This window comes from Pangasianodon hypophthalmus, chromosome 16 (genome assembly GCF_027358585.1).
Source record: "Pangasianodon hypophthalmus isolate fPanHyp1 chromosome 16, fPanHyp1.pri, whole genome shotgun sequence".
Taxonomy (NCBI): domain Eukaryota; kingdom Metazoa; phylum Chordata; class Actinopteri; order Siluriformes; family Pangasiidae; genus Pangasianodon; species Pangasianodon hypophthalmus.
This window is the reverse complement of record NC_069725.1, coordinates 1,995,266-2,017,946: the sequence shown is the minus strand read 5'-3', so window position 1 is coordinate 2,017,946 and position 22,681 is coordinate 1,995,266. Positions and strand designations below refer to the sequence as shown.

The 22,681-nt window shown below is 37.9% G+C and overlaps 1 protein-coding gene across 1 annotated transcript in view; it reads left to right on the top strand.

Annotated features, from left to right (window-relative positions):
• The first annotated feature begins 131 nt into the window (after nucleotides 1-131).
• plcg1 (phospholipase C, gamma 1) overlaps nucleotides 132-22,681 on the top strand; it is a 66,632-nt gene continuing 44,082 nt past the window's right edge. Inside the window, exons 1-4 of the mRNA XM_053240471.1 lie at nucleotides 132-360; nucleotides 952-1,247; nucleotides 21,527-21,679; nucleotides 22,040-22,133. Of these exons, the coding sequence (XP_053096446.1) occupies nucleotides 353-360; nucleotides 952-1,247; nucleotides 21,527-21,679; nucleotides 22,040-22,133 (551 nt within the window). The 5' untranslated portion in view covers nucleotides 132-352. The remainder of the gene's footprint in view (nucleotides 361-951; nucleotides 1,248-21,526; nucleotides 21,680-22,039; nucleotides 22,134-22,681) is intronic.

The window sequence follows — 22,681 nt, the reverse complement described above, 5'->3', positions numbered from 1 at the left end:
CCTGCGCTGCTTTTCACACGGTAATAAACCCCGAGCTTTTCCTTCTTCATCCAACAATCATCCCCCAATCCTGTAGAACACACTGTCTTCCTCTCTCTCCCTCTCTCTCTCTCTCTCTCTCTATCCCTCTCCCTCTCTCTGTTTCTTTCTTTCTCCTTCAGCCATACTTCTGTGCATTCTGCTTCTTTGAAATGTAACACCGCGCGGCCTACATTCAGCACCAGAGTTAGTTTTTATCCGTTTGCGACTACAAGAAAAAAAAAAAAAAACAACAACAACAACTAGATCCTGATTTAGAAAGAAAACTTGCCAGGAGGTAATGTGGAGCTGAAGCTCATCCAGACAGGCTGGGATGATCAGGTTAGCCATTAGCTTAGCAGTGTGTCAGCTTTCACACAAAACACACACACACACACACACACACACACACACACACAAATAATAACCTCATTAAATGTCCAAAGTAACACGTTTTACATTACAGATAATCAACAATACTGGTGTTGTAATCTCTTTGTGTGTGTGTGACTCGTGCGTGTGTGTGTGTGTGTGTGTGTGTGTGTGTGTGGGTTTTTTCACATAGCTGACCTTTCTCATGTTTATAGAGGTTTTAAGGTTTAAAAAACCTACGCCTTTACCTTTTCACTCTCTCTCTCTCTCTCTCTCACACACACACACACACACTCTGCTCTAAATAATGGAGCCTCTCTGACACACAAAGACAAAAAAAAAAAAAAAAACTAATTGTTTGTTTCAGAAGCGAAGGTGTTGTCCGGGCTGGTTGTATTCATTGTAGGCTCTTCTTCTTCTTCTTCTTTTCTTCTTCTTCTTCTTGCTGTCTTCTGTATTTTGGTGTTGTTTTTGTGTAGAAAAAAAAAAAAAAAAAACCAGCCCAGGAGGCGGTGAGTTTAAATCCGTCTCTCTCCCCCTCCTCTGGCCTGTTTTTCGTAGGTGTCCCATTGAGGAGGAGGTGCAGGAGCCACTAAATTGTTCTGAAAGGGGAAAAGGAGAACAAACGGGGGAAATGGCCATGGCTACAGCTGCCTCCTTCTTCTCCAACGGACCCGGGCCGTGGACGCCGAGCGACACCGAGAGGAACAGCGTCTACCGAGACCTGGAGCTCGGCACCGTGCTCACGCTGTTCTACTCGAAGAAATCTCAGAGGCCCGAGAGGAGGACGTTTCAGGCGAAGCTGGAGACGAGGCAGATCATATGGACCAGAGGCACGGACAAAATCGAAGGAGAAAGTGAGTAGTTGTGTGTGTGTGTGTGTGTGTGTGTGTGAGCTCAAGCTTGTTGGAGTCTAGGGCTGGATGATATGATGTTATGTCAATCCTGTGATTCATTAACGTCATGATACGGTGATTATCGTAGCTGATTGGATAATAAGATTTTTTTAAATATCACTGGACTTGAAACTCTTTTTGCTTAAATATAAGGCTGGTTGATACGATATATTAACATCACGATACAGCACTATCAATAAAATCTCTACCTGGATTGTTGTATACAGTAACATGTAGCTAACTGGACGATAACCATAAAAAGTTTTTGTTCCTTTGGTTTAATTTTCTCTCCTTTTCCATGTTTTTATTCATTACGTTAAAATATTATTGGAGTTTTTAAATAGTTTTGCTCCAGTGATATATCACTTATCGTTTCTGAGTATCATGCCTGTTGTTAGGTGTTTTTTTTTTTTTTTTAGATTTGATATTAGACAATGAATTGGATGCTTTACAGTAGATTAGATGTTACAGAGTGGATTGGATGTTAGAGATTGGATGTTAGTGAAAGGACGTTAGAGACTGGACTCTACAGAATGGATTGGATGTTACAGAAATGATGTTACATAATGGATGTTAGATATTGGAGATTAGACATTAGGGATTGGAAATTAGCGATAGGATGTCACAGAATTGATGTTAGAGAATGGATCGGATGTTTCATAATGGATTAGATGTTAATTTTAACAATGGACGTTAGAGATTGGACATTGGAGTGGAGGTTACAGAATGGATGTTAGATATTGGACATTAGAGATTAGATATTACAGAATTTGTATTACAGATTGGACTTTAGAGAATGAATTGGACATTCCATAATGGAGTGGATGTTACTGGATATATTACTAATAGATTGGAGGTTAGTTAAAAGATTAGAAGGCAGAGATCGGATGTTATTGATTGGACAATAGACATTAGAGGCTACTGAAGAGTTATTCGAGATTGGACGCTGCTGAATGGACATTAGAGATTGGACAGTACAGAATGGGCTGAATCTTACAGATTGGAGTTTACAGAATGGATATTTGATAACGGACGTTAGAGATTTGACATAAGGGATCGGACATTACTGGCTTTACGTTAGAGATTGGACGTTAGTGATTAAGCCTTACTGAGTGGATTGGACGTTATAGAATTTGTTACATATTAGATGTTATAGAATGGAGGTTACAGTACGGATGTTAGAGATTGGACATTACAGAATTGATATCAGAGATTAGATGTTAGAGAATATGTTGGTTGTTAGAGAATTAGACTTCAGAGATTAGACTGGACGTTACAGAATGGATTGGACATTAATTCATTTGAAATTGGACATCACAGATTGGATGTTAGAGTTCACGCTACAGATTGGACGTGACTGAACGGAAGGTTATTTGTTAACAGCATGGCTTCATTCTGACGTCGACTCTTTGCTAGTCAAATGTCTCCATTGTTACGGCGAGTAGCTAGCTGATCGGATGCTAACTGTTTTATTTTTTTCTTCTCTTGAGAATAATAAAAATGATAAAATTGAACATGATCAGAAGTGATTGAAATCATATTATTTTTCTTTAAACTTTGCACTTTTGTTGCTAGCGAAACCTTAATATCGTGATATTTTTGGGCGATAGTAGTACTTCTTGGAAAAGCACATCATGGCATAATGTTTTTCAATATTAAAATAATATCAGCAGATATGAAATAATCGTATCGCATTAATAGCTTCGAGTTTGATCAGCGTTTGCAGAGGAGATGCGTTTGTACCTGAACCTGTCAGTGTTTCAGTGGTAAATTATTATCTCACTTGGGTTTCATCTTCCGTCCCAGCACGTCCACATGTGCTCTGTGTGTGTGTGTGTGTGTGGCTTTATTTCCTCATTAGCAGTGAGGTTGTTGAGGCTCAACACGCAGAGCTGACGATGATGATGATGATGATGATGATGATGATGATGATGGAGGAAAGTCTGTCATCAGGATGGAGTTTATTGTTAAACTTCTGCCTGTGCTCAGCACATAGATTTAGTTAAAAGTATTCTCTTAAAATGTCTTTAGTTGCAGGACTCCAGTAACAAGGCAGTCGGTAAAATAAGAATAAGCGTTAATAGGGGTAAGGGTTAAATACAGAAATAAAATGAAAGGTGTTCAGAATAATAAAATAAGAGGAAATTGGAAAAATACATTTAAAAAAAGAAGAGTGAAGACAGAGTCTCTGTTGTGATGTCAGTGGTGTTAATCAGTCGTACGTGATGATGCTGAGTTCATCGCAGATAAAAACGGATAAAAAAAAAAAATCACTAATATACACAAAGAATGCCGAGTTGTTCGGGAGATCGCAGCACCGTGGCCTTACTTGGTGCCGTAAAACTATATAAACTGTTTTTTTTTCCTTCGTATTTTATGTTATTGTTCAATACATATATCATTCTGTATCAGTCTCAGTAGAGACGGCGCTGATCCGATAGCCAGGACTGTAATCGGGTCAAAAACAGAAACACTCGGTGGTTCGGATATCAGAGGGGGGAAAGAAGAATGAATTGGGTTTGGGGAAGATTTTTTTTGGAACTGAAAATGTTTAAATATTAAGAGACAGGATTGTGTTTTTAGTTGTTTTTATACTTTATTTGCATCGTAAGTGATTTTTGCGTAAGCTTTGTTTTTAGCTATGTATTTTATCCTGTTTTAGTTAATAGAATCACTTTAATAGTTTTTAAAGAAATAAATATCAGATGAGTAACGATATCAGCTGATACTCAAGGTTTCAGTATTGGAATTTTTGTAAGAGAAAAGGAAAGTGGTCTCGTCCGATCTCTAGGGTCCGATTCTGAGTGTCTGGGATAAAAGTTGGGAAACGCTGCATACTAAGATTCAGTGTTACGACATGTGCAGTGTACTGAACTAGGCAGTGTATCGACTTTACAAAAACGTTTTGTGTTGTTACACTAATCTAGACTAAAGATTTAAGGGTTTTAGCGATTTACTAAAAAAACCTCGTAATCTATCACGATACGAGTCGACGTCATGGTCTGTTTAAGAAGTAACAGGAGGAACTAATGAGACTTTGTTGAAAAATCGTTGTAATATTATTAAGTTCTATCCAGTCGGCTGTAATCTAACGCCACGGTTTGTTTACAGGTTCTGTATAATACTCTGTAAAATAAAATGTAGTATGTAGTCTGAGCTTTTAAAAGTACTGACGATGCATTCAGTATGCTAAAAAAAAAAATAAATAAATAAAAGTTTTGTGACCACACTCGCAGTGAGGCTGTTTTTAGAAATATATCGGATTTAAATCAAGTCCAAACCACGTCAGTGTTTATTACTTTGTTACGTGTTGCTCCTCCTGATCCAACATGGCCGACGGTGACGCGAGCTGGACGTCTCGGCTACTCGCAAATCCTATTCCTCAGACCTGTGAGCTAAACGTCATGATTAATGTACGTGTTAAAATATATACAGCACGTCCCATAAATCCAGCATCTGAACCCGGGAAGAACGAAACCAAATAATTCTCCTCGTGAGAAATCGGAGTCAGTATGAGAATTAGGAATGTCGAGCGTTTGCGATATCGAGGCGTGTAACACCGTTACTCCTGACATCACTAACCACGTGTTCACTGACAGGATATTACATCTAAATGTGTGTTTAGAGAAAAATGGTGGACTGATTGAGCGAGTTGTGTGCTGCTCTGCGAATAAAAGCTTTTGTTTTGCCGTTTTTTAAAAATTTTCTTGTTATGGGACTCTGTATATCTGTGCATAGATAATTTCTATTATTCTGGACATAAGAAAAAAAACTGTAATATTTTAGACTTAATAACTTTAGACGTTTTCCTTTTACTTGTCAGCTGCTAACTTCAGCTACTTTTTAATACGTGATTTTTAGAAAATAGAATTTGAATTTGCGTTCCATTTCTGATTAATTAAATCCGGATATGTTTTGGAATAATTTCTGCGTTATGACGATAATGATAACTTTTGCCCAGCTGTGGTAGGTTTCCACCAATAACGATATTATTATAATGATACGCTAATTATTTCTCCTTTTTTAAATCCCAGATGTATTTAGACGTGACGTTGTGTTATGGATATTATGAGAAATGACGTTAGGGTATGATTAGCGTTGATATCGTACGTACTTCTGAACAGATGCTAATCGTTTAAAGACGAGTTGAGAGCAGTTAGAGGAATTAGAGGAGTGTGTAATTAAAACTACGTTCCTTGACTTTTCCTTTTGTTTCTTTTTCGGTAGTTTATTTTTCAATATCACTGAAATGACATCATCTCTTTGTTTCGTGATGTTTTTCGTGTATTTTTTGTCGTATCGCTCGTCTCTAACCCGCTCTGCAGAAAGGTGACTGTTTTCGGAGCATGGCTCTGTACGGAGCAGGCGGTGAATGTCATGTAGGCCTTTGTGTAGCAGCTGGCTGTCTCCACACACACACACACACACACACAGAGCGAGAGCAGGATGCCTCACACACAGCTGCACTCTGCTCCGGATGCAGCAGCCGAGCAGGAAAAATGGCCCGGGCGAGATTTTCTTTTCCTCCTTTCTCTCGGCTCTGAGAGAAGACGCTCGGCGAACACAGGGTCACATGGCACATGTCTGAAGTGTGGCGATTTTTTAAAAGAGATAATTTAGCTGTAATGAAATAAAGCAGAGCCACGTTGAGCTTTTGTGTATCACGTGGCCTCAGCTGGCTTAGATTTGTTTCTGCGTTATGAAATGAGGTCTGTTACGGCACATCGCTTTCTCGATTAGTTTGCTAGCTTTTTATTCTAAGCTTCTTCTAAGGTTCTTTATTTATAAAATCACGTTTGCTTTTTGTCAGAAACTCGGCTTCTGGTAATATTTTATACTACCACCATATCCAGTGACGTTTACTCTGATTATATTATTATAATATATTATATTGTATTATATTATTTTACCAGACCTGCCAACTGTTACGCATTTTGCGTAGGAGCTCCGTAAATGAACATCGCTGGTACGATTATCATTCAAAAAATACACCAAAATAACAGTCTCCTTTTTTCTCCTCAATAAAATGGCAGACGAACCAATCGACATATGAATCTGGAATGATTGACAGTTGTTTGTATGTTGTTGTTGTTGTTGTTGTTGTTGTTGTTTTTTCTAACCTTTCTGAAGCTCCGCCCCTTCGTCCCTCATCTCGACCTCGTTTCCTCTGTACAGTAAAAGGAGAATGTTTTGAGTTTAACATCTCAGTGTATATTCGACCTAGCTAACATTTAGACATGTATATAGCTAACATCCGTTCACTATATTTATTATGGATGTCACAGAAAATTTTGGCCAAAAATGTTTGTTTTTTTTAAAGCTTTGTAGTTTTGAAGGAAACCAGTATGGGATGGAGATGGGTTTCGGCTGATAGTCAAAGTTTTGCTATCAATATCGGAAAAGAAAGGCTCGTGCAATATAACGAGTTTTTCATCTTTATACGCTACCACACTACCACGATAACCTGTCATGTTTACTCCTATTATATTATATTATATTTTATTGTATTATATTATATATTGTATTATATTACCAGATCTGCCAAACTTTACACATTTTGCGCAGGAAATTCGTAATTTAATGTTTGCACTGGTACAAGTTGTCACTTCTTTTTTTTCTTGGAAAGATGAACTTTCTTCATTGAAGATGAAGCAATCGAATCTGCAATGACTGATAGTTGCGTATTTATTTATTTTTTTTTCCCCAACTCCCAATATTAGCTAACACTGCCTAGGAAGCTCCGCCCCCTTCTTCACCAGTGAAGTGCGTCCTCGCTTTCTGTCACGGCAAAAGGAGAATGTTTTGAGTTTGTTATTGTGAAATAAAATCTATTATTGTGTGTTCGGCGTAGCTAACATTAGACACGTATATCGCTAATATAAGTTTATTTATTTATTTATTTATTTATTCAGCAGAAAAAAATGATTAGAATCAGAAAGTGAAAAATAGATGAAACTTTTGACCTAAAACAAAGCGTCAAATCTGACATTTTATAAATAATGTTAATGCTGATGTTGTTGTTGTTGTTGTTGTTGTTATTATTATTATTATTATTATTATTATTATTATTTCTTTTACTGTTTGTGTTACTGTAAAAAAAAAACCTCCTAAAATCCATCATCCAGCTTTTTTTCCCAGCTGCACAGCTGGTAATATTATTACGCCCTGCTGGACTCTCCTTAAAGCTGAAATGGTGGAAATGCTCGTTTTCCTGTCTTTTTTTTTAGGCTTAAATTGTTTAGCCTGATTATTTAAAATGGAAAATCACAAGCAGGGAAAAATCAATATCGCACAAGCTGACTGGATACGCTTGCAATAAGTCAACCTTTTCATCCATCAATTATTTATAAGCACATCCAGCCTCTTTAGATGTTTTAAATTACTTAAAATTGCATGGCACATGAATGTCGACTTAAATAAATATCACATATATTGAAAAAGTCTGTGTGTAGCAATGCCATGAGGAACAAAGGAGAAAATATTATAATATAATTGTTTGTTTTTGTAAACAAAAATAATCATTCATACAAAATATCATTAAAAAGGTACACAGTTAAAGGAGGTCAAAATATCTATCTTTAAAAAAAACCCACAGCTATTATGTTTAAAAAATCTAAGGTGTTGAATCTGGCCCAAAAAATACATTTTATTTTATTTTATTTTTTTAAATTTATGCATAAAGTTATTAAAAATACACTAAAGACATGCAGTGTGGATAACGACAGCTCGTCTAGAGCTCAAGAGAAATCAGGATAATGATTTATTAAATTAAATGAATGCTCTCAAGTAGTTCGAAGGTGATTTTATATCTTATATTTTCCTCAGATATCTTTTAATAAGTGTCTGTAAGTGTGAACATTATGCCTGGAAGTGTTAACGTGTAAGAAGTGGTGATCCAGTTGTGTAATGGCGATACACAGTATATGAAGATCTGAGAGTTACAGACTTGCACACACACACAACACACCAAAGTGGAGAGGTTATGAAATGTAGAATGAGATGTCATTTCCTTTCTGCCTTTTTTTTTTTACGCCAGGCGTTTGAGTTCCACGCCGCAGGAGGAACCCAGCCGTGTGTTCCCATGTGTTTTGAAAGCTGCGTCCCTGTTCTTTATTCCGTGTTTGTGGCTGGCTCAGTCCTGGGGATATGAAAGGAGAAGTGTTGCAGTGAGACGCTGCTCGAGCCGAGTTTAGGAAAATACGCCGTGTACAGAAGCGCGTCATGTTACACAGAGGGTGAGGATCGTAAAAAAAACCCAAAAAAACCAACCAAACAAAACTACAGGGCTGCGTTTATTTATCCTGGCAACTTTAAATACATCAAAATATTAGCTGAAATAAAATAAATAACGAGGTAAAGGATGGAAATAAAGTTTCAGCCACGTCTCTGTGGAGAGAGAAACACTGCGTATCATCATGCTTATTTTCTTAAGCGCAAAATATCGAAATTTAGAAAACGTTACTTGTACAGACAAAACTCAATAGCTTAGCACGAGCGATGTTTACCCTACGTTCATGCTAGCAAGTGATGATTGGCTCATGTTGCTTGTAGTTTGTCTCCTGTGGGCGTGGCCTGTGTAGGTTTTATTTCAGATGAGAAACAGTATTCGCTCTATATATATATCTCTCTCTTCTAAAGCTAACTAGTAAAACACAAAACAAATAACGCACTAATCAGGGTGAACATCGGTTGTTACGCAAATCATACTAGCTTCATTCTCAGATTAGATTAGCGAAGCAAGCTAACTGTACTAGCTACGTACACTCAGGCTCACAGATGATCTCCGCCATTTCCTTCCCAGCTTTCTATGCTTTCTTTCGTCACGTCTCTGTACATGTTTACTGAGAGGTTTATGTGACAGGGTAAGATGAAACCACGGTTCTTCCATTTTTTTTGAGTCAAACAGTAAACTGGAGCTAAAGTTATGACTGGAGAACTGAAGAAACGTCAGAGCACATGTGACGTAGGATCGGTCCGAGGAATTGTTCGAGCCAGTCGTTTGGATTCATCAATCGTAATTTGAAATTCGGAGAAAATCTCCGATTAAAAGGTCGCACTGTTGCTGAAATCGCGGCTCTGTGTCACAGACGTACGTGGAAAAACAAACGCTCACTCCTAGCTTTATCACTCGCTAGTTTCCAGCAGATTCTTTTCATCTAAACCCTGATGTTTTCCATGTCTACAGAAATATTTGCGTAAATATCACGTTGTTGCGTATCTCTGTAACAGGCGGACCGTGTTTGGGCCGAGATCTTGACTCAGTGTCTGAACAGGTCACATGATCGACGTTTAATCCACGTTTAGCTTTTGTGTTCGTTTATAACTGCTGCTGAGTGACTCGTACGAAGAGCCTGGAGCTGAGATTCATTTCAGTCGCTGCGTTTCAGAGCGTTTTGAGACGGTCAGCGTCGTCGCTCGCAGGGTTATCTCTCCCTGCCACACCTTGTGCTTTATTTTTGTTTGGTTTAGCTTTTTGTGGACTAACAGTTCCTCCTCGTTGGAAGAGTGTTGGCAGTGATAGCGGCACTTTGCCCGACTTCCAGCTCTAATGTGACAGGAAGTGGCGTTTCCCAGCAAAATTCCCCGACTCAGCGGGGTGGAGTCATGAGGTGTTTAAAAGTGAATCCTGCTTTCTGTTTGTGTTCGGGTTTATTCTTCATGTGTCTTTTGTGTGTGTTCTGATACTCGGGATTTGTACGTATGGAAGTTAAAATTGAAATAAATTAATAAACTTATGATAATATTGTCACGACCCTGAGTAGAATGACGTTGTGATATTAATATAGCAATAAACATAATCTTAAATATGTTTTAAGAATTTCATATATTTCACTTATATTCATGTCACCTTAATTTTTTTTCCTGTGCTGTATTCATTAGTTTCTTTTCAATGTTTTTTTTATTTGTTTTGAATTTTTTAGAGGTAGGGTTTGCATTTTCTTAAACCATAAAAGCCTTATATACAAATCTCAAAAGTTCAAAAAACACAAATTTGATGTAAATTAGGTCAAAAAAGAAGCATCCAGTCGACTTTTCCAGGATTCCCAGGGAAGAAAGTAAATTTTTCCAGGATTCCCAGGGAAGAAAGTAAACTTTTCCAGGATTCCCAGGGAAGAAAGTAAACTTTTCCAGGATTCCCAGGGAAGAAAGTAAACTTTTCCAGGATTCCCAGGGAATCACTGGAAACTGAAATTTGTAAAGTTTTTACGTTCTACATTGTTATGTTTTATATTCTGGCTTAATTTACATACAACACAGAAACAAAAGATTTTTATTGAGAGTGACATGCACGTAATTCAAATGTCCATCCCACCGACACAACACACTCACTGTAATCATGACAATGCAGTTATTACTTGCTGATTGTAGTCATGGTAACCGTAATACCATGAAACCACCTGTTATGACGTTATTCAGTGGCATGTTGGTAAAATGATAAACTTACTGTAAGTGATGAGTGACTTTTAAAGTATGCACGATGTAGTTGCTACTGTGATGTGGACTTTTTTTTTTGGGAATGTCTAACCTAATTACATTGTGTCATGGCTGTTTCCTTCGGCTGTTGTGGGACAAACATGGGGAAATAAAACCGAAAACACAACACCAAGATAGCACAGTCATTTTTGAAAACAATGGACTTCATTTAAAAAAAACCAGAAAACCGAGATTGGAGTTCCCTTTAGCAGAAATCCACATGAACGTGTGTGTGTGTGTGTGTGTGAGTGTGAGTGTGTGAGAGAGAGAAAGGGGAAGATGGTGGTGTTTCTGCTTGGTACTCTGGGCAGAGTGTTCAGGAGAGTACTGATTAACTTCTCTATCAGCGCTCGGGTCACACTGCTCTCTGATCTCATGGTTATTCAGCAAGTTTCAGCACGGCTAATCCTGACTAGCAAATAAAATATGAGGAATTTTCACATTCAAGTTTGCTAACAGCAACCAAAACACACTAAAATGAATGAGACGAATGAAACAGCAGGAAGGGGAGGAGGTTTGTAGCGTCCAGGCAGCTTCTCATTACAGATATCTTCGGTTCATGTACAATGTTTGCACTAGCAAGAGTGTACAAAATCGAAGGTTCTCATCAGTCACATCGACAGAGCCGCCATCTTGGACGGGTCGAGCTTCCGGATTGAGCTCATTGATATGAATTTCTACAAAACTTTCAACAGAATTTCAATTCAGGAGTCACTGAAACCTCAAAACGAGCAACGAAGAATCGCTTTTTACAGATTTAACACTGGCGATATGTTTTTTTTTTTTTATTTTATGAAGGATTTTAGGAAGCAGTTTATAGTTAGCTTGATATGAAGTAGAATTGCTTTGGATTTCTACACTGATTTATTGTAATTAATTTATTATTAATTTAGGTTTTTTTTATTGGGTGCTGTAGTAGATGTAAATGTCTCTATAGCAAGCAGTTAGCAGGTCATATATCTGTTTAAGATCTTTCATGTCCATCAGTATCTCCCTTAACACTACAAGTTATCCTGCTGCTTTGTGGACCAATTTTAGGAAATAGGCTCAAGCTAAATATTGACAGTGTGTGTATATATTTACACTTGCGTCCTCTGAGAGAGGCAGAAATACGAAATCTGTAATAAAGTTGAACATAAAGTGAGTTACAGTCTATTTTAGCACGGCTGAGCCACAGCGCTTCATAGACTCGCACTGGCGTGTGAGTGAAGCTTGCCCTTTCCAATATGGTGGACGCGTGATGCGTAGGAGAAGCTGGAAGCCCTGACCAGTATGGACGCCCTGTAACAGGGCAGCCTCGAGGTCTTGGGTTTTGGGGAATGAGAGTGCGTGTGTGTGTGTGTGTGTGTGTGTGTGTGTGAGTGTGTGTGTGTGTGTGTGTGTGTGTGTGTGTGAGAGAGAGAGAGACAGGAAAGGCCTCAGCTGCACTGTGCAGTTTTGTGTTTCCTGCTGCCCTGATCAGGCTGGTCAGTCGGCCCGCAGACAGCAGCTGTGTGTGTGTGTGTGTGTGTGTGTTAGTTAGAGAACGGTTTCCTCCCGAATAAAGATATGTTTATCCCTTTAGTATGAGTGCATTACTTTTTTTAATCTTCACTATGGTTAGCAGACAAATGCAGGGTTTAGAAGGAAAAAGAAACATGGTGTCCTCTGTAATGTCCACTGTGGCTTTGTGAGAGGAGGAAGGGTGTGTGTGTGTGTGTGTGTGTGTGTGTGTGTGTGTGGATTTCAATAAGGAAAGAAAAGGAGACAGGAAAAGCGTTATTAGCCTCACACTTTCTTTAGCCAGCGTGTTTGGAAATTTGCTCACTCTGGTGTTCTTTTTTGTTTTTTCTCACTAATTTAGAGCCCAAAAAAATCAGTTAAAATTTACACAACATTAGTGAGATGACAAGAATTAACTAAACATAATGAGTATTTAGAGTTATCTCGTCACGTTCTCAGACTTTTCAATCAAACTGAGCACAGCTTAAAGACATACACTGATGAGAAGACTTTATTTATTTAAAAATTACCTTTTTAAAATGTATTCATCTGCTCTTAGTGCATTCGTTTCTGTTCTGACAAGAAATAAAGATTTGTTGGTGTGAAAATGTCAGTAGTTTTGGTTTAAATAGTTAATAATGTTTCTGCTTTTCGAAAAATCCAGAAATAGAAAAACAGAATCCAGGATTAAATACTGTGTGCCAGGGTTGTTCATTATGATCTTTTCTAATTTCTGATTGGATTGAACAGAACCCTTGTGTGTTCTCGCCCTCGCTGTGGTTCTTCAGTCAGGTCAGAACACGCTTGGGCGATCGCGCTCGGGTCTGAGAGCGTCAGAGTGAGGGAGTCTCAGCGTAAACTCCAGTGAGAAAGTGATTCGACTCTGAATCGGCTCATCTGTGCACGTGAGCTGCTAAACTGAACCAAAGGACAGAGCTGTAGTGCCGCAGAAATGCCACGTTTTCCGAACAAAAAGAGAAAATAAACTCGGAATGTGACACAAATTATTTGAAACTAGTTATTTCTATAATTATCTAATCATTTATTCACTCACGGCTCTATGATCACTACGCTCAGGTCAGGTTTTGTGATTTTTATACACTTGGATAAATGTTTATTAACTTTTTTTCAGTCTCTGACGTTGACGAGATCTTGATGAGGATGATTTCAGCCCTATACGCTGCTCAGGCTTTTTTTTTTTTTTGCCTTTTGGTTTGTTTAATTTTATGCAGTGTGAAAGTAAAGCAACCCAAAGAGCAAACGAACCAAATTTCACTCTGATTCACACTCGACAAACAGATTAATAGCTGTGAATAGCTTAATGGCTATTAAGAGCTTACACATTACATCAACGAAAAACCCCACCTTGCTGTTTCATATGCGTTACATTAACACACACATCTCACACTGCCATACTGCACCTTCTGCACCTTCAAACTGTCAGCACTTGCACTGGCCCACTTCCTGCACTACTGTACACTTAATGTCTCTATTCTTATATCCCTACATTTTTATATATTTATATTTATCCTCATAGTTTTCATAGCTTTATCGTTTCTTTATATTTATGCTTCTCATTTCATAACTTCCTCTTCTCTCTTTGACTTTCTTATCTTACCTTACAATGTTTACCTTATTAATATTATTTTTTATTTCTCGTATTTTACTGTTATTACTAAGCATCGGTACACCATGACAAATTCCGTGTAAATGTAAACCCACGGTGATTCTGAAAATTCACTAAAGCCTGTCAAATCGTGTGTGTGTGTGTGTGTGTGTGTGTGTGTGTGTTTGTGTGTGTGGGGGGGAAGACATCTTGAACACATCTGCATACATTTCAGTTTTTACTTTAGTTTTACACTTTAGTATTATAATTTAGTTCACTTTTACACTTTTAGCTTCACACTTTCATTTAATGTTTAGTTTATTTAGTGTTGCGTTTTACTCTTTATTTGTGAGCTTAGTTTTGTTTTACACATTTGTTTAGTGTAACACTTTTGTTTAGTTTTTAGTTTTGTTTTACAGTAGTGTTTACACTTTAAGTTGTAGTTTAATTTTACAGTTTAGTGTGTAATTTAGTTTTACCTTTTAGTGTAATGTTTATTTTATGCTTAATTTTATGCTTTTGTTTAGCTTTTGCTTATTGTTTAGTTTAACTTTACACTTTAGTTTTTAGTTTAGTTTTACACTTTAGTTTACTGTTTAGTTTTGCTTAGTTTTACACTTCAGTTTAAGCTGGAGATATGATGCTAAGTAAGGGAGGTTTAAAGCTACTAGTTTAGCCTCGTGTGACTAAATCACACACTCGAATGACATCAAAATGACATCACGTTTCTACTTATTTTAAAACCATGAGGAAAATTAACAGATTTAGTCTTTTTCCTTCCTGTTTATTGGATGAGTCTGAAGTGTGTGTATGTGTGTGTGTATGTGTGTGTATGTGTGTGTGTATGTGTGTGTATGTGTGTGTGTGTGTATGTGTGTGTGTATGTATGTGTGTATGTATGTGTGTATGTATGTGTGTGTGTATGTGTGTGTATGTGTGTGTGTGTGTGTGTATGTGTGTGTGTGTGTGTGTGTGTGTGTGTGTGTGTGTGTGCGCGCGTGCATGTGTCTAAATGCCGTACCTAAACCCACATGTAATGTGATATATAACGGTCGCTGACTTTCTGCTCAGCCCTGAACACAGCTGACAGCGACGACTTTCAGTTTCTTTGATGCTTTTGAGATTTCATTTGCACTTCATATGCTTTCTAAAGTACAGAAATGAAAACCAAAGCCACGACATTCTGCATGCACGTGGCTGCATACGACGACGACGGGGCGCATGATTGCACTAAATCTTGTTCATAGCATAGGGCTAAAAACTTGTGCTATAACCAGACTTACAGTTTAATGCAGTAAATATCTTGCTAGCTTATAAAAACATCGCGGCCTCAGTCTGGCTGCAACGTCACGACGGGCATGAAGAGGCTAGTGATGTGTCGTTCACGAACGAGTTGGCTCTTTGACCTAGCTCTTTTAGGTGAACGTTGAGAGTCGACTCACACGAGCTGTTCTCCAACAGGATATTCCTATTTTCAGGATAAATGGAAATAAATCTTCTTGTTTAATGTTTTTGTAAAATTTTACAAAATGCAAGGCAAAGCAATGTTACTTTGTTAATTAGAATAAGATTTCATTTTTATTCTATTTGCCTTATTCATAGTTAGGCAAAGAAGAACAATCACTGGTCAGAATATTTGTTTAGAGCAAAGTGGCAGTGAGCCGTTTGGAACCTGAAAGAGTCGACTCTTAGTTTTAGCGAACTGAGTCAAATAATCCGACTCGCCGAAATGATCCGGAATTGCCGTCACTAGGAAGCGTGTAGCGTTATTTATCGAAGGAAAAACGTATAAACTCTGATACAGTGATGTTATCTGTAAGGAGAAATGTGTTTATGTAACATTTCTGGAAGGAGTCTCCAGTGTCAGTGCTTTGTAACAGTAAAGCTGTAACTTTAAGTTTTCCGACATCTTCAGGACAGAGGAGTTTACACTTTTTGCGGTTTCTCTCTAACGTGACAAGCTGTGTTTTTTTTTTTTTTTTTTTTTTTTTTTTGTCTTACTGATTTCAAGAGAGAGAAAAAAGAGAGGCTGGTGAGGGAACGACTGTTTATAGCTGCTATAACGTAAGTGACAACAGGAACGTACTTGCTTTAATGTATGACAACATTAAATGGATAAAACGTATGTCGTGTCATTCCTGAGTAAAGTGAATATTGTAATCTTGGGCAAATTGCTGTGGTGTAAAAGGAATAAAACACTTTAAAACATGCTGTTACAGTGATAACAGTAACTCTGCTTCATCACACCACCCCGCTGTTGATTATTTTCCTGTAACAGAGTGACACAGAGTGGTTTTCTTCCGTATATGAGGAATAATACGAGTTTCCATTTAAAATCTGTTTGTACCAGGTGGAAATGATTGTGGTCGTGAAGTATGAAATATAAAATATGAAACTACTTCCTGTTTACAAATTTCAGCCTGCTTATTCGATAAAGCCAGACACACACAATATTTTGCAACAGCATGTTAGAGAAAATGAAATTTTGCGCTAGGAACATATTTTGAATTCTGGGATTTCCGTGTCTCATACTGGATTTCCATGTGAATGTGAGAATTCTGGAAAATCCTTGACATTTCTACAAAAACCGCCTCGTTTTTTAAATTTTGCTCCTTTAAGAAACAGTCTGCACGCACACACACACACACACTCACCGTCTTCATCTCAGGTTTGCTGGCCCACCATGATGCCAGTTTTGGTTTATATCTGCTGGGGTTGTGTGAGGTGTTTGTGTTTGTGAGGTGTGTGAGAGGTGTTTGTGTTTGTGAGGTGTGTGTGTATCAATTGATCTCGCTCTTTTTTTCAATATATTTGTATGTTTCTATGGAAGAGTCTTTCCTTAGCTATGATGATGATATCTTTCTCGAACACACACACACGCAGCTCTGCGGTTGGAGGTGTTGAAGCACAGGAAGTGTGGTTAGAGCGGCAGGTGGAAGGAGGAGTGAGAAAGAAACGACACTCTTTCTCCCATTTGCAGTTTGATATGAAAAGTTTTATCCAACAGCCTTCAACACATTAACACGTCGCAAAATTCACATTTTTTCCTTTCAAAACACAGGATTCCTCAGTACTTCTGATTCCGGGGGCGTGGCTATGTTAATCATAAGCACAGGTAGTGATGTCACAACTTGAACCAATCACATTGAGGATAACATAGTACCCTCTGTGCTAACCCACCTCGCTCAACTAACGTAATATAAGAAATTAAGAAAACACACGGTTGTTATGGTAACGCTCTATTTTGACAGGATTAAATGATGAAAAATTAATGATAAAATATGAACTGGATTTAATTTAAAAATTAAATAGATTTCCTTTAAATGTGATGCAGAAAAAAAATTATATCGTAAATCATTATAAAATGTAAGAAAAATTATTATGATATGAACATTTTCTATTGGCGCATGTCTAGCGGCCATCTTTAAACCATAAAAGCCTTGAGTTTAAGTTACAGCCAGTCAGCATTAGGGTGTGTGTGCACGCGCACACACACACACACACACACACACACACACACACACACACACACACACACATACACACACACACACACACTCACTCACACACATTCGCAGTCAGATCAGGTCACGGTTCTCAAGTTAAACTGCTTTTCTATATGAGGCCTGCCCACCCGTATTCAGACAGAACCCCTTTGTGATACGTGCTCTCACACACCCTCAGTGTACACACACACGTGCGCACACACACGTGCGCACACACACACACACACACACACACACACACACACACACACACACACTTGTGGCCTCCTCTAGATGATGTGCTTCTATCCTGGGACGCTTGCTGAAAGGCAGGCTGTGTGTGTGAGGCCCTTTCGCTGCCAGATGTGTGTTAACACCTCAGCCCTGAGCAGTGAACACACACACACACACACACACACTCTCCTGTTCTCTCCAGCACCGTTCTGACAATTACTGGATTTAAAAGAAATATTTTATTTTATTGTTACTGTCCTTTTTTAAATCCTGTCAAAAGACCTCCTGTTAGCCAGCTAGCATTAGAGATAAGTTTATGAACATCTATAAATGCTATAAAAATCCTGTCAGAAAATGCTAGCCATGTAGCCACTGTTAGCAGTGAGGTTGAAGAACATTTATAAGTGTGGCTAAAAATTCCTGTCAGAAATCCTGTCAAGTTAGCGCCTGTTAGACAACTAGTTAGCATTAGCAATGAAGAATATTGGTGTCTATGAATATGGCTTGGAAATATCACAAGGTTTTCTCGTATTAACCAACTAACATTAGCTGTTTCCTGTCAGAAATCCTGTCTAGCTAGCATAGGAGATAAGATTGTGAATAGCTATGAATACCCCATAAAGCCCTGTCAGGTTAGCTTTTACTAGCCAGCCAGCCACCGTTAGCAGTGAAGGTTGAGAACTTTCTTGGAGAAATATGGCTAAAATTTCCTGAAAACCTATCATTTAGCTCATATTTGCTAGCATCAGCAGTGAAAATAGACGTTTAAGCCACCTATGAATATTGGTTAGAAATCCTGTCAGGTTATCTCATGTTAGCTAGCTAGCCTTGGAGTTAAGCTTATGAGCAGCAATAAATATAAGCAAACTTGATTTTTGTAATATTATCCAGCTGACTAGCATTATCACTGAATAATAATAATAATGTCAATGAATATGGCTTTAAAATTCTGTCAGGTTAGCTCATTTTGGCCAGCTAGCTAGCATTAGCAGTGAACATGGCTTAAAATTCCTGTCAGAAATTCTAGCAGGTCATGTTAGGTTATGACTGCAAAAAAGCTAGTTAGCTAGCATAGGAGATAAGCTTATGAACATCTACGAATACTACAAAAATATTGTCAGGTTAGCTTATGCTAGCCATCTTTCTAGTGTTAGCACTGACGTTTAAGAACATGAATATGGCTTAAAGGTCCTCTCAATTTAACTTGTTTATTAGCAAACTAGCATTATTAGTGATGATTATGAACATGCCTTAAAATCTTGTAGGAAATCCTGTGTGGTTAGCTATCTAGGTAGCACAGGAGATAGGAATTTGTAGATAAGGAACAGTTATAAAAATGGTTTAAAAATCCCTGTCAGAAACCTGAGAAGTTAGCTAGTATTAGCAGTGAATAATAGACATTGATGAATATGGCTTAGAAGTCCTTAGGTTATCTCATCAGCTAGCTAGCCTAGGAGTTAAGCTTATGAGCATCTATGAATATTGCAAAAATCCTATGTTAGCCAGCTTGCTAGTGTTAGCAGTGATTAAAAATTATAACAATGAATATGGCTTAGAAATCCTGTAATCCTAGCTTATGTTAACCACCAGTGAAGATTAAAAAAAATGTATGAATATAGCGTAAACATCTTGTCAGAAATCCTGTCAAATGAGTTAATGAACATCTGTGAATACTACAAAAATCCTGTCAGGCCAAGTAGCTAGCATTAGCAGTGATGAGTAATGATATCCATGAATATTCTGTAATCTTAGCTTATGCTAACCACCTAGCTAGAGTTAGTAATGAAGATTAAGAACTTCATTACTAAAAATATGGCTTAAAAATCCTGTCAAGTTAGCTCATGTCTGTTAGCCAGCTAGCTAGCATTATTAGTGATGATTATGAAGACGTTTTAAAAATCTTGTAAGAATGCCTCTCCAGTTATCCCGGCTAGCATTAAGTAAATATTAAGTAAATACTGCCTAGCGTTGCCAGCGAAGGCTAAGTAAATACTTAATTATGGCTAAAAAATCCTGTCTGAAATATCAGGTTTGATCATGCTAACCAGCTACCTAGCATTAACAGAATAATGCAGAATAATGATGTTAGCTCATGGTAGCTGGGTAGCTAGTATTAGGAGTGAAAAATAAGAACATTTTAAATTATGTTAGCCAGTTAGTTAATATTCACAGTGAAGAATGATGTTTAGGAATGTGGCTTAGAAATCCTGTCAGGCAAGCTGAGGTTAGCCAGATCATTAGCCTTTAATCCGTGAAGATCATAAGCGTAATGTTTGTTAGCTAGTATTATAACCGAACTTTATGAACATATCTTAATATTTTCTGTAAGAAATCCTGTCTGGTTAGGTCATGGTAGCTAGCTAACTTTTTTGTAGTAGTCATAGGTGTTCACAATCTTATGTTAGCTATCTGACTAGCATTAGCTGTGTTATATTAGTGCCTAGCTTTGCGGTGGCTTAAGAATTTCTTCTAGACAACTGACTTTTATCTAGAATATTTTAGAAATGCATAACAAAACAGTACACTGTGTGTGTGTGTGTGTGTGTGCTAACGTTTCTTAAAAGTTCTTTCTTATTCATTCTGGTTCATGTGGCTTATCAGTTCTTTCACTGGAACATAGTGAAGTGGACCGGAGAGTGTATTTGGTGTGTGTCGGTTCAGAATGTCCTGGTGTTCTTAACACAATGTGAGAATGACGTTTTCGTTCCTGGAACAAACTTCACACAAGCTTTGACTGATTCTTAATTTTTATTTCCCTCGAGCATTTTAGCCATGTCTCATTGTTTACTCCACAGAACCTCTGAACTGTTTCTTCTGATTGCTGTTGATTACTTTTCTTTATATCACAGAGCATCTGAATGCTTGAATCTGATTGGTCAGAGAGTGTGGATTGTTTTCGTGTGACAGCAGGACATTAGGACAGTCGTTCCGGCTGTGACATGAACGATAAGTTTATATTAATGCGCATGTTTGAATACGTTATTGTTTCTATAGTAACAGCTCATACACAGGGAGTTGTATAGTGGGCGTGCCACATAATTAGACTAACAATAAACAGGTTCACAAAAACGTGTTGTTTAGCAATTAAAATGTATAATCGTTGATGTGATGATGTTTTTGTTAGGATACATTTATGTTATAGAAGGAGTCTCGGGTTGTAAGCGCTTTGTAACATTCGTGGTGCTTTGTGAAGTTTCCCAGCATCAGAAAGTCTTCAGGACAGATGAGTTTACGCTTTCTGGTTTCTCGGTAAAATGACAGCCTGTGTTTTTTTATTGACAGAGAGATCTAATCTTGAGAGAGAGAGAGAGAGAGAGAGAGAGAGAGAGAGAGAGAGAGAGAGAAAGAGAGAGAGAATGACTGTTTATCACAGCTTCACTGTAAATGAGAACAGGAACTAACTTGTCTCTCAGATGTTCCACAACATTAATTCAAACTATAAACCTTTAAAATAAGCGAAGTGTAATTCATTAATAAATTAAACATTGTATTCATTGGCAAATTGCTGCAGTGTAAGTGGAATAACACACAACAGACCATGTTCTTTTACGACAATAGTGCACGGGGTTGTGGGTGATTTATATTAATGCGCTTGTTCTAATACATTAGCGTTTCTATAGTAACAGCTCATTGAAAGGGACTTGTGTGATGGATGCGGTACATGTACAGATTTTTTAAAAATATTGCGTTTAATCATTCATATATGTAAGGAGATGTTTATGTAACATCAACACTTTGTAACTGTCAGAGGTAAAGTCTTCCGATATCTTCAGAGCAGAGGAGTTTCTTGGTATCATGACTGTTGATTATTTTCCTATAACAGCACATCTCTAAGTGTTTTATTTCTCAGACTCAGTAGGCGGATAGAGATTTAAATAAATAAAAATAACAAGTTCTTGTAGCTAGTTAATGTTAGGTGTTTAACCAGTGTTTTTTTTTTTTTTTCTTGTCCTGTACAGTTGATATTCGGGAGATTAAGGAGATCCGGACGGGACAGAAGTCTCGGGATTTCGAGCGTTATGTGGAGGACTCGGCCGTCAGGCCTGACCAGGCACACTGCTTCGTCATTCTCTATGGCACCGAGTTCCGCCTCAAATCCCTCAGTCTGGCAGGTAGGCACACATAATACAACACACACACACACACACACACACACACACGTTTGTTTTACTATCCTTGTGAAGACTTTCCATTGACGTAATTATTAATATTGCTAATTAATTAATCCTATTCTACACCTGAATCTAATCTTTTTTTCTCAAGCCATTTTCCTGCAAGATCAAAACTGTCGGATATTCCTGTCCTTGTGGGGACGTTTGGTTCTCTCCGGGATATAAAAACATGTCCACACACATACACCACAGCTTCAGGCATACAGCAAATAATTAGCAGTGAATGTGTTACTGTAGACATGCTCATGCACATAGACACTGTGCTTAACTTGTGTGTGTGTGTGTGTGTGTTTGTTTTAGCCACGTCAGACGAGGAGATGTCCATGTGGGTGACGGGTCTGAACTGGCTGGTGGCTGACACTCTGCGCTCCCCCACGCCTCTACAGATAGAACGGTCTGTACTACCCACTGACCTTTGACTTTTGAAAGGAGTTATTTCAGCCAATAGTGAGATTTTACCAAGACTTAGTCAGTAAATAAGGACGTTTACGTTTGACGTTTGCTTCTTTAGTGTTGAATTGACACGAACCATCAACACGTATAGGAGGCGTGGCCTAAATTTTGAAGGCGGAGCTATACGTTAGAAGTGAATTTGTGTATTTATATTTATTTTTAATAAATATAAATTCACGAGTACTTTTGAGGCGAGTGTGTGATATGTTTCTTTGATACTAAACTGGTTCATTTACTTGTTCGCTACATTAGCCTCGACGCACCAGCGCAAAACTAAAGACAACCGCACTTGAGCTAAAAGGGAGCAACTGAAACCGTTTCCTTTAATGTTAATTCCGGGACTGTAATTGTGGAAATCTCTGATTTTTATCCTGGAATGTTTTACTTCCTGGTTTCAAAATCAAAACAAAATGAAGGAGAACAAAAAAAATAACAAAGCAGAAATAAATTTAATTGATAGCCCACGGTATGATTTAATAGCTGACCTTA